The sequence below is a fragment of the Sceloporus occidentalis genome, unplaced genomic scaffold (assembly GCF_023333645.1).
Source record: "Sceloporus occidentalis isolate IW3139 unplaced genomic scaffold, rSceOcc1.0.p SCAF_3, whole genome shotgun sequence".
Lineage (NCBI taxonomy): Eukaryota > Metazoa > Chordata > Lepidosauria > Squamata > Phrynosomatidae > Sceloporus > Sceloporus occidentalis.
The window spans coordinates 184,954,286-184,967,112 of record NW_028316983.1 but is presented as its reverse complement, the minus strand read 5'-3'; the positions used below and the strand labels follow the sequence as shown (position 1 = coordinate 184,967,112).

The window sequence follows — 12,827 nt, the reverse complement described above, 5'->3', positions numbered from 1 at the left end:
TCTCCTGTTGATAGCTTTTTATTCACCATGACTTTTTTTTAAAAAATCACAACATATTTAGAAAAATCAACAAACAATGACTGAAAGAAATGCATCTGCCCTCAGCACAGCTTAAAATAAGTGAAACACAACATTATCTTACTTTATGTGGCCTGTAGTATCCATCAGTACAGATCTCACAGTTTATTCCAGTAGTGTGCTGGGTACAGTTTATACACACTCCACCTCCTTTGAACTGGCCATAAATGTTTATACTTTTTTTTTGATCTGCCACAGTCTGATCATAATAACAGTCTTCTGCTTTGTGGTGACAGTTACATCCTTTAAAAAATAATAATTTAAAAATCCACTTTCATTTCTGTTTGGTAAACCACAGTTAAACAAATAAATTCAGCAGTAAAACAAATCACACTGGACACATCTTGTACAAATATACCATTGTATATTTGCATTTAGTGCATTTAGTGTCTAATAGAGAGAGAGAGAGAGAGAGCAGTCATTTTTATTTGTTTTCTGCAGCATTATTTAAATACAGAAACACTTGAAATAGCCTGACCTTTATCTTTCTTTTTTGCTTTCCACACTTGCCATAAGTCAAATGGCTATTAACTGTTCACATACATCAAACTAAACAGAAATCATCTGTTAATAGCTGAAGAAACATATCCTTACATAACATCCTGCCTGTCCATTAAGTGTAACACATCTATGGAATATTCTTTTTTACTAAAGCATTTCAGATTTCAAAAGTTCTCTGACTGAGCATTTCTGTTTGCTATTTGAACATCTTTTATGCTCTAGAACAATGACAACCAAAGTGGTGGTCCCTATACTGATGCTGGCTGAACACAGGCTGAAGATGTTAAAGTTCAGTCAGAATACACTTTCTAAAATAACGGGATAATTTAAAAAAAGAAACTAAGGATTTAATAAATTGCTAACAATAATGAGTGCAATTCAAAGTAAATTAATTTTCCATAATTACATGTCTCCAGAGCACAGCTACAAAAATACTGATGGGCCTGGGGACCAAGGCTGCATCCTCAGTGCAGAAATAATCGGGTGGTGCCATAACAAACTACAGTTCCCAGAATTCCATAACATTTGAGCCATGACAGTTAAAGGGTCGGAACAGACAGCCCTTTAAAGCCGCCATCTGGGCATCTTGGGAGCCTGGTGTTTATATGCCACACATTCCCACACCACCCTGAAGCCACCCAGAAATCAGGCAGCCACCCAAATGTTGGTGACTTCAAGGTGCTCCAGCAGTGCTACGTTTATCCGCCACATGCTGCCGAAGTGCATGAAGCCACCATGGGGCTGCATATGGGCAGGAAAAGCCACCTTTTTCCCAGCTGAAAAAGGAGCGATTCTTTGCCGCTCTTTTTTTCATCTGACTTCAAAGTGGATTGGGGCTGCGACGTGTGTTCACCACACGCCCAATCCATCTTTGGAAGGGGTGACTTCAAGCTTCTACCAGTTTGTTTCTCCCCAAAGTGGCGTCAAACCGGATTATTTCTGCAATGCAGATGCAGCACCAGTCTTCTAAGAAAAAGTTACAGGAGACAGCATAGAAAAGAGAATTAAGAGGTAATATAGTTGCTGTCTTCAAATATCTGAAGGGCTATCATACAGAAGTTGAAGTTAATTTATTTTCTGTTACTCATACAGAGAGTAGAAGCCAAACCAATGGGTTCAACATACTGGGGCTAAACATGAAGAAGATCTTTCCTGCATCAATGAAACACAGTGCCTCATAATGTGATGGACTCTTTCTCACTAAAGCTTTTCAAGCCCAGGCTGGATAGCAACCTGCCTAGGCTGCTCCAATAGTTGACTTCCTGCATTAAGCGCATAGTCAAACTAGTCTAGGTCCCTTCCAGCTCTATGATAATATACCCTTTCATTGAAAAAAGGAAAATCATGCTTGTACAATATCTAACTCACATCAGATAATGTACAAGATAACCTGTCATACATCTACCTAGTTGTGTATGCACATTGTGGTTTCCCCTTGCAGTGACTGGCCTAAATCCTAGCCAGTCCTAACTAAAGTAGACCCATTGGATCTGTGTAATTTACTTAGGTGTAGAATCACCACTCAAAAAGTCTATCTAGTGAGGAATAATAGGATTCAGAATCTAAAATGAGAGCTGTTGAAATTAACTACAATTTTCAAAGAATCTGCTATTTAAAATCAAATGCTGTGACAAAATGGTAATGACAAAATGGTAATTTATGTCACAAAGATCGCAGATCTGCAGACTTCAACGTTTACTCATTTCACCATTATATAACTCCATAAAACCAAATATTTATAGAATTGTTATTTTAGCACTACATACTCTCACATTTGTTGCCAGCAGAAATGGTTCCTGGTCTCCATGGTGCCTGGTGATAGCCAGGACAACACTCATTACAGCTCTCACCACAAGTATTGTGTTCACACTGGCACTGTAGTTTCTAAATGAAAACAAATGGCAACATAACTCCATTACCTAATACTTTAAAAAGTCTCTTTACTAGAGATTTTAAAATACCTGAAGTCTCTTTTAAATATTCAAGATGAGACTGGGTCATGTACAAATTACCAGTTTTTACTGAATTTTCCCAGTCTCTGTTTGATTTCACATTTGGTTTTCCCATGTAGCATCACACACATCATAGCAATACAAGTTTTTATACAATTCATACGGACTAGTACTATTCCCTAGTCTCTCTCCTCCATCGTCTTTTATCTTCTTTTCTTGATATAAAATATTCCTTTGGATTTGCACAATGGCAAATTAAGTCTCTTCGCCAAAAGACCTTGTTATTGTTTCAATCAGAAAGCGCTCAAAACCTATTTCAGTACCGCTACAATAACCCAATTCATAATCATACTACAGGAAACCAACAGCCAGAAGAACTGCAACACTGCATTTTGCAGTTCTTCACCCCTTTTTCAGTACTGCAGAAAAACATGCTAGAGAACCCTCATGCAATTTCAACATTTACCATTGATTTATCATACTTAACATCTGAATGAACAATGAACAAGAGACATGTGAATATTACTTCAGCACAGTGCTGAAGATAAAAATATTTTAAAATACAATAATGCATTTTGTACATTATTAATTATTGTTACTGTTGCTGTTGCTATTTTCATTTAGAATAATAAAACCAATAGCCACAATAGTAACTGCAGTAAAAGAGAATATTTCTAAGTAGTTTTGGTAGATAAGATATACATGTTTACACAGGATTGTAAGAGTGTGCATGATTACACTGTTGGTGAGGGAAAATCCAACTACCAGAGCAGTCTAGAGACAAGTCCACCCAGATGCAGCCAAAATAATATCGTAGGAGAGTTCAAAAACAACAACACCCGACTATTGGTATGGGCAATACACTGATCACTTTTCACACTCAAAAGAAACACTCAAAGATATTAATTCATTCAAAGTTCTGGAGGCTTTATCTTCAGTTGCAATGTGTACAGTATAATACAATATATATGCACATTCCTCTCCGTCAACATCCAACCAACTACAGTGGACCCTTGTTATACACCGGGGTTTGGTTCCAAGATCTCCCGTGTATAACAAAATCCATGTATGTTCAAGTCCCATTAAATATAATGACATAGCAAAATGGTGTCCCTTATAAAAAATGGAAAATCAAGGTTTGATATTTGAAATTTATACTTTTTTGAACATTTTCAAACTGTGTATGCTTGAATCCGTGTATAAAATATCTGTGTATAAGAAGGGCCGACTGTACTCCAACGTCTGCTCCAAATAGCTCTCCAACTCTCCAAACAAACCCAACTAACCCACATGTGACCAGTCTCACAGTCCAAAATGTCTAGAAATCCTATTGAGGACTATTGTGAATAAAGAACTAAGAATATTTCAGTAACATTCAGAAGTTTGTGGCAGATATTAGAAGAACTACCAGTTTTACTTTTTTAAAAAGACAGAGAGAGAGAAATATGGAGGGAAGGAATAAACATACCTTTGTTTCATTATCCAAAGGACAACTTCGAGCATGGCCATAGCAAATGCACATGCCTCCAACTGAGATATCTTTTATTGAATAGTAATACTAAATAAAGCAAAATTTAATTTTTTAAGTCAGTTGCCTTTTATTACTAGAAACACCAAATAGCAATATTTCTTGTTTTATTTATACATCAACTTTAACCATTTGTAAGAGATCTACAATGTTTACTGACACACTGCAGATTTATTTATCCAAATCTATATGAACAGATATCTGCATGTGTGCACATGTGTGTGTCTGTGCACATATACACCAACACCCTACCACCCACCCCAGAGCAATATGACTTCAATATTATCCAAGGGGAAGAGGCATCTGATGCCAAATTTTGTCTTCTTGCCAACATTACATTCTAATGCTAGATCCATAAGATGCTACAAATAAAATAAAACCTGGTATGCCATTCAGAAACTGAAGCATAACTTCTATGTTAACTCAAAACTCATTTTGACCTCAAGTAAACATTGTAGCTGCCAAAAGAGATCATGACATCAATTTGGTCCAAAGCCATTTTCTGAGAACATGAGAGAACTCAAGAGCTAAACCAAGTTAAACTAATAATTAAGGAAAGCTGATTAGTAAATTTAGTCTTGGCACATCTTCATTCTCTCAAGAATTATACAAACCATGCTTAAATACAGATTAATGTCTTCTGTCAAGTTAAGGTGAATTTTTACATATTATATTGATTGTCCTTTTCAATTACTAAGTTTTCTTCAATATTAATTGAAGTTATTATGTAACATCTGCAACTAACCTGAAGTATCATGGAATATCTAACATTAAGAACAAACATATATAGGTACTGAACATTTAGGCCCAGTTTGGACACAGATTCCTGTATTATAAGCCATGTTATACAAAAAAGAAAGGCATGCCCACTATACTTTTCTCTCACTATGTGAAACCTGATATGTTGGCTTCTACAAGAGTTCCCCACCGTGTTCAAGAAAAAGAATTATAATTTCATTCTGTTAACTAGGATAATAAGCCAAGATCAAACTGGCCCAGAATTCTAACCCCACCATGAGGAAGAGTTCTGTGTGCCTATATTGGTATGTAAACAGGGGCCCTTGTCACAGCTGCTAGTTATGTTAATGGTGGAAATGGCAACAAATGGAGTAAACCATATGGCCCAACTTCTCCTTCATGCACATTTATAACGAATAAGGAGCTTCACCATCCCAAATTGCTTCAGTAAATTGCCATGAAATCATCAGAAATTGTGAAAGAAACATGTTCGGGATTCACGCCCCCGGACGCTTCTCCTGTCAGTAAATCGTCATGGAGGTGGCAAGGCTCACTTCTCCCATGAGTAAAGCATCCTTGGAGCCACCATTTGGTAATAACAGGATCTTCCGTTATTGCCAAATGGTGGCTCCATGACAATTTACGAGCCCCGACACCTCCATGATGATTTACTGACAGAAGAAGCACATGAGGGGAGGGTGAACCCTGATTACACTTCTTTCACGATTTCTGATGATTTCATGGCAATTTATTCATAGTAAGCCTCCCATGTGATAAAGTTCAGAATGTATTCAAGAATTATATATCCTGGCAAAATCACTTCAAGGTGACTTTGTCATGTCAAAAAACAAATAAGTGACTTGGTCATATTTATCCTAAGATAAATGAAGGTGAAATGTTTTAACTGGCTGCCTATTCATAGGATACAACAAACTCAACCAAAAAAAATTGCTTACCCTTCTTGTAACAATAGGGTCAACATCTTTAGGATCATGATGGCTCAGTGTCATAAGATCAGCATTAAGAGTCCTTATACGTTGCAACTGAAGACGAATGTATCGTGCAGAAGTAAATGCCAATAATTTCTCTGAAGGGTCATCAGCACTAGGTCTTCCATTGATCAATGATGTATGGATCTAGAGAGAGAGAGAGAGAGAGAGAGAGAGAGAGGGAGAGAGAGACTATCTTTATTAAAAACATGCATTCATATCAAAACATAAGAGAATAAATTTTGGGGAAAGTTTAGAGTCACCCTTGCTGTTCCCACCCCACTCTAGATGAACAAAGCAAAACAACTTTTTTCTGCAGAACTGATACCAAATTCAAACAATTGGCCCTCTCCACCACTGCTATCATTCTTCAGGATATTGAATTAAATGCTTTCTGGCTCACAACTCTTCAGAGTCTCCTTCCAAATCACAAAGGAAATGCTGAACATGCATTTCTGAAGGAGCTTCTAAAGTGCTATAAGAAAAAAAGGAAAGAAGACCATGCATCTAGTTGGAACACTGACTTGCATAGTGACACAGAATGAAAGACAAGGGGGCAATTGTACTTGTATTCAGACATTTATGAACTTTCATACCAAGCCTGCAGTACCCATTTAATTCCCATGTTATTTATTCAAACGAAAGTGGCGAGGGAAGTATTAAACCACAAAAAGGAGGGGAGGAACAAAGAAAGCCAGAAATGCCAAGGCAATTACAGCAAAGAGACTGTCCTATTGTCCTGAACATATTATCAGATAGGGAAATGAGTGGAACAAATGACTCACTATACATTTTGGAGGTTGCATTCAAACTCCAAAAACAATCCACTTTGATACCACTTTTTGTAGTTTGTTGTGGCACCTGAGTGTGCTGATAGAGACTAAATAGCTCACAAAACTACAAATCCCAGGATTCCATAGCATTGAGCCATGGAGTTAAAGTGTTGTCAAACTGGATTATTTCTGCAGTGTGGATGCAGTCTAAAAGACCCAGCTACTAATAGTTCTAATAATTCTACTATTGTTTTTTGTGGGTTTTTCGGGCTATGTGGCCATGTTCTAGAAGAGTTTCTTCCTGACGTTTTGCCAGCATCTGGGGCTGGCATCTTCACATGCCAGCCACAGATGCTGGCGAAATGTCAGGAAGAAACTCTTCTAGAACATGGCCACATAGCCCAAAAAACCCACAAAAACTATGGATCCCAGCCATGATGAACGCCTTCAACTTCACAATTCTACTATTATTCTAAAATATCTACCTTTTTAATTTTTATTTTATTTCACTTTATTTTCCTTATTTATGAAAAGATTGTTGAGACTAATCAGTGCTAACACTAATATTCAGATAAGTAACTAAACTAACATGAAATGTAAGTAATATGAAACTTCTGTTTGCTCTAAGAAACTGGCATATTATTATACATAAAGCTTTTCCTTACTTTATTCAATGAAAATGTACAACATTTATTGGTAAGAAAAGCCCTATACAAACAGGCAGGAAGGGGCAGTGAGATGCCGTCCCTTTTTGCCCCAATTGGTGCCGCAGCAAACACATGGCACAGCACTGATCCGGCCTTCGCAGAGCACAAAAAGGAGCCTTTTTTTCCATCTCCTTTTTGTGCCTGTGAAGCGGCACCATAGCCACTGCTGGGCGGCTTGATCACGTTCCTTTGGCGCAGCGCCGCTTGAACAGCTGCACACCAAGATGGCACCCAGGCAGTATGGGGAGGGCTGTGAGCATGGGGACACTCAGTCCTCACCCCGCCCACAGGACGGTGCTTTTTGCCCATCTGTACCGGGCCAAAGTCTATCCAACTTCTGCTTTCCATGCTACATTCACAACATTTACATGTGATATATCCAGTCCTTTGACAGAACCAAAGATGCCCTTCAATGTCATTTTTGCAAATGCTTTGAGATCCTGAACATCTTTACTTTGCTCCCAAAAATATTTATTTAGGATTTGAGTGTTAAGAATCTAAAATTTTCTCATTTTAGGCTTGAGTGATTAGATTTGATCTTCTTCATCTCAGGAAACACAATTAATACCATTAAATATCCAGGAATCTAGTTTAAAGTTACAAATTCCACTTCAGGACATGTACCTGATGCAAATATTGTACATCCCATTAAAATTACTTATTTTACATCTCCTTATATGTAAAACTAGTATAATTAATTTAACTTAACAGTAATTTCATTTCATTTATAAGGATATAAATGTGTTACTTCCTGAAAAGGAATCAGGGAGTCCTCTGTAGTAGCTATTTTTACAAGGTCAGTGTTCTGTTTGCTAGCTTATAAAGACAGACATTCACAGTACACCAGCTACATCTTTCAATGTGCCATTTCATTATAATGCTGGGCTGCCTGTGTGATCTATACTATAGAACCACTATGAATAGAACTACTTAAAAGAAAGAACAATAAACTCTTGACCTGCCAGTGCATAGCTCTTTTAATTATGCTCTCTCCTTGAAACAATGCCAATCCCTGTTTTTGAGCTTAAACTGAACAGAGCAATTTCAGGCAGGAGGAGGGGTTGCTGGTCCAAGTGCTTTGAGTTTTTTGTTCCAGTTTCAGGTGGTCTTTTTGGAAAACATTTTTTTCAAGAAAAGGAAAAGAAAGAAAGAAAGAAAGAAAGAAAGAAAGAAAGAAAGAAAGAATTAGAATCTGGGTCCAAAGAAATAATCATAAACTTTTCAATAAGCAGCCACTATGGTTTCAAAACCTGTAAATGTTACTTTTATAGACTATCCCCCAGATAAGGCTATTTATGAAACCAATTATTGTTCCTCAGGCTTGTTTTGGCTATTAAATCTCTGCAGAGCTTGGAAAAGTTACTTTTTGGATTACATCTCCAAATTGTAGCTGGAGGATTCTGGGAGTGTGTGATCAAATGTGATCAAAACAAGTATCAAATACAATACCTTCTTAACCAGGCCCTTTCAGTTACTACTTCAAATTCTAGGGTTGAAGGCTGCTGCCACACTGCAGAAATAGAGCAGTTTGACACCACTTTAACTGCCATGATTCAATGCTAAGGAATTGTGGGATTTGTAGTTTTGTGAGATATTTAGCCTTCCCTGACAGAGAGCTCTGGTGCCCCACCAAACTACAAATTCTAGTATTCCATAGCATTGATCCATGGAAGTCAAAATTGTGTCAAACTGCTTTATTTATGTAGTGTGGTGGCACCCTGAGTGAGATCAAGATTGGGCTTTAAACATTCTCTCCACCAACATCTAAAAAGCAGAACTCAGCAACTTTGGGACCCAACACCAATTGTTATTTCCAACATCAGTAGAGCCATTGGATGAGTAGATATTGCTTTATCCCATTCACATTGGTTCAGTAATTCTACCCCAGATTGGAACTAGGTGGAATTTACAATCTGATTTAATTCTGGGATTACAGGCCCCAGAAACCTCAGTCAACATGTTCAGTATCCCTGCTGGCTGGGAGATTTTGGGAATTTTAGTCCTAGATAGTAATATATGATAGTATTACTTATATAGTAATACTATCACTATGAAAATGACATGCAATTCTACTACTCTTTTCCACCACAAACCAAGGAAGCTGTTTTGGTCCTAAACCAGTGTCTGCCATCAGTATTGGAGAGGTGAACAAAGTGAAACTTAATCCAGACAAGACAGGGGTGTTCCTGGTCAGTCAAAAAGATGATCAGGGAACAGAGATTCAACCCATGCTGGATACGGTTATACCCCCCCCCCCCCTTTACGATTCAGTTCTGCAGTCTGGTTGTGCTCATGGATTCAACCCTGAGCCTGGACGCTTGGGTTTCAGACGTGGCTAGGAGTGCATTTGTGCACTAGTTTCACCGTGCATTTGTGCACTAGTTTCACCCATTACTTGAGATGTCAGACCTGGTAACAGTGACATTGGTTACATCCCAGTTGGACTACATGCACCATGGAGGCTGCCTTTGAGGAGTGTTCAGAAACTTCAACTGGTCCAAAGAGCTGTAGTCACATTGATAACTAGGGCTTGACTATAGGAAACACACACCTTCCCTGGCTGCTAGTCCATTTCCAGGCATAAATCAAAGTGCTGGTTTTGTCCTATATCTTAGGTCCAGGTTATCTGAAGGACCATATTCTCCTTTACAATCCTATGTTGTTTTTGTGTGCCTTCAAGTCATTTCTGACTTATGGCAACCTAAGGCAAACCTATCACAGGGTTTTCTTGTCAAGTTTCTTCAAAGGGAGTTTGCCATTGCCAGTGCTTTAAGATCTGCTGGGAAGGATGTTCTCTTTGTCCTACCATCCTCACAAGTTGTAACATGTTTTATTTGCTTCTCATATTAATAAAAGCCAAAATGAAGTGAGGCAGAATTAACATTTGGCCAACTTTTATCATATTTTTGCATGTCACAGTAATTATATCACCACCCTGAATATAGATAACAGGTACAGGAACCAAAACAAAACCTACCTCTCCATGTTCAAGTGGCACTAGCCTAGAATAATAGGAAGTGCAGATTACTTCATCATCTCTCTTGTATGTAGGAGGCCCAAGTCTTGGTGTTACATTATATCTGGTTAAGCACTCTGTGTCACTAATTGCATAGTACTGCCAGGGCCTGAATTCAGTGCCATCCACAGAACGTTCCAAAATCCAGTTTCCAGGTCGGGGAGCATTAGCAGCTTTGATGATTATATATGCAACTTGAAAGACCTAGAAGAAATATAATGAAAAAGGCAACATTTGGGGCTGAACTATAAAATATATATTTAACTCATGGTTGTTCTGGGAAATGACAAAAAATTCAAGACCTACGTCCAAGGTCTCAAGGTCGTTAATGATCTCACAACTCTGTTACAATGGAAATGCATTTGAAACACTTCCACAGCCTGTTGTTTTGTAGAAAAATTATATTTCAACTTCTTTCTATTTTTTTTTATGAGAGCTTACAAAGTTCAGACACACATCAATTTTAGACTTGAAGTTCAGTCATCTCACTAGAATGGAAAATATTTAAGAACCATATGTGCAATAAAGATATTGTACATATATTGTAACATAGTCAATAGATATTGGTTCAAGTGTGATAGCATGTAAATGCAAAACTTATTGATACAGATAAAGGAATAAAAGCTTATAACATACTAAATAAGTCTAGAAGAATATACACTACTTTCATAGCCTTTAGAAATCATGCTAAAATTTCTCCTCCAATTGACTGTCTGCAAATAAATTCTCCCCTTTTTTTAAAAAAGCAACTTAAATTAAAAAGATTTAGATCAAAATATGCACTGAGGGCAAGAACTGTTCTGCTTCATCTCAGGAAAGGACATTTCTATTATTTCAGAGTACTTGAGGAAAACTCAATACTGTGTAATTACTAGAAATACCTGTTCTAACAAGTATTTTATGAATCCTGGAAGTCATTTCTAGCTGTAACATGTCTGTATCAAAGAAACAATTCATATCTATTTGAAAGAAAGATACCCTGTTATAATATTTGAAACCCATATTCAAATTGTGAGCAAGGGAATGAGAGAGAGAAAGAGCCTTCTCTCCTTGGCAACTGCCATTGTCCAGCCTGGAGGGAGTGAGGGGGCAGGAAGGGGCTAAGTTTTAATTTTTATTGTATTCTGTATGTACTTATATTGCTGTAACCCGCCCAGATTCCTTGTGATTGGGTGGGCTATAAATAAATAATTTGTACTTGTTGTTGTTGCTGTTATAATTGCAATTAGACTGTTAGCAGAAGAAATCACAAATAATTAATATCATATTATCAAAGTATTAATTTAGAAGAGACATGGCTGGTCCTTTGCACTGAAGCAAAATGAAGGTGCTAAAGTTGGTCAAAGACAAGCTAATGCCCTTGCATTGTCACAGTGATCCAGATCTACCAGTTGCTCTATGCAACAGCAACTTGCTAGAAGTTCCTGTGTGATACAGAGGTGCTGTTTCAAGAAACATTGCTTTCAGTGCCTCTCTTATAAGAACATTATGGGATCAGTCTGAATCCACCCACCCCACCAACATAATGTAATTCTGGCATTACAGCAAGGCCAATGAGAGCCTTTTTTCTGTATTTTATGCAAACTTGAATATTCTTTTATGATTAATACAGAGTGATTTTTTTGGGGGGGGGGCTTTTTGGGCTATGTGGCCATGTTCTAGAAGAGTTTATTCCTGACGTTTTGCCAGCATCTGTGGCTGACATCTTCAGAGAATGCTGGCATGGAAGAAAGTTGTGTGTGTGTGTGTGTGTGTGTGTGCGCGCGCGCACGCACGCACGCACGCACACACACAGTGTGATCCTAGGTAGGGAGGAGTGAACAGAACAATACATAGATGAACATGGAAATCACTCCTCCCTACCTAGGTTCATACAATGTGTGTGTGTTTATCCAACTCTCTTCCATGCCAGCATTCTCTGAACATGCCAGCAACAGATGCTAGTGAAACATTAGGAATAAACTCTTCTAGAACATGGCCACATTGCCCCAAAAACCCACAAAAAACTATGGATGCCAGCCATGAAAGCCTTTGACCTCAAGTACAGAGTGATTCAAAAAGAATGGTGCAAAACTCAATAAAAATAGCTTTACTTTTGCCCCATTCTTTTTGAATCAGCCGGTATAGCTAACTGAACTTTGAAAGTTGATGTGCCAACTGTTTTAGATCAACAATTACAAATATTTCAGCTTTTCTTGAAGTTACAAAGAGTATTTTGTCAGGGAAAACCAGTCAGCTACCAAGACAAGAGTGCAGTTTACTACTGGCAAGCAACCTCCATTTACTTTCAGTGCTGGACTTCTCTGAGAGTTGTCCATTATTCATGTTAGTGATTAGTGCTGATTTGGAAGCACTGACATTTATATTTCCAAACCAAGAAAAAAGTAGTTTATCTTCAGATGAGCAAAATAGGCCTTGCTTTTACATAGCATATAGTAATTTGCTGAACCAAGCAGGTTTGGATCTGGTTAGTGACTAAACAAGAGATCACTCTGGTCCTAATGTATTTATATAAGTAGTGAATATCAGGATATGGTGGATAAGT

The 12,827-nt window shown here is 37.8% G+C and overlaps 1 protein-coding gene across 1 annotated transcript in view; it reads right to left on the bottom strand.

Annotated features, from left to right (window-relative positions):
* Window positions 1–12,827, bottom strand: part of LAMA1 (laminin subunit alpha 1) — a 109,882-nt gene that overhangs the window by 82,159 nt on the left and 14,896 nt on the right. The window contains exons 5-9 of the mRNA XM_089518357.1: window positions 10,244–10,486; window positions 5,754–5,933; window positions 4,000–4,089; window positions 2,346–2,463; window positions 143–321 (exon numbers count right to left, since the gene is read on the bottom strand). Of these exons, the coding sequence (XP_089374483.1) occupies window positions 143–321; window positions 2,346–2,463; window positions 4,000–4,089; window positions 5,754–5,933; window positions 10,244–10,486 (810 nt within the window). The remainder of the gene's footprint in view (window positions 1–142; window positions 322–2,345; window positions 2,464–3,999; window positions 4,090–5,753; window positions 5,934–10,243; window positions 10,487–12,827) is intronic.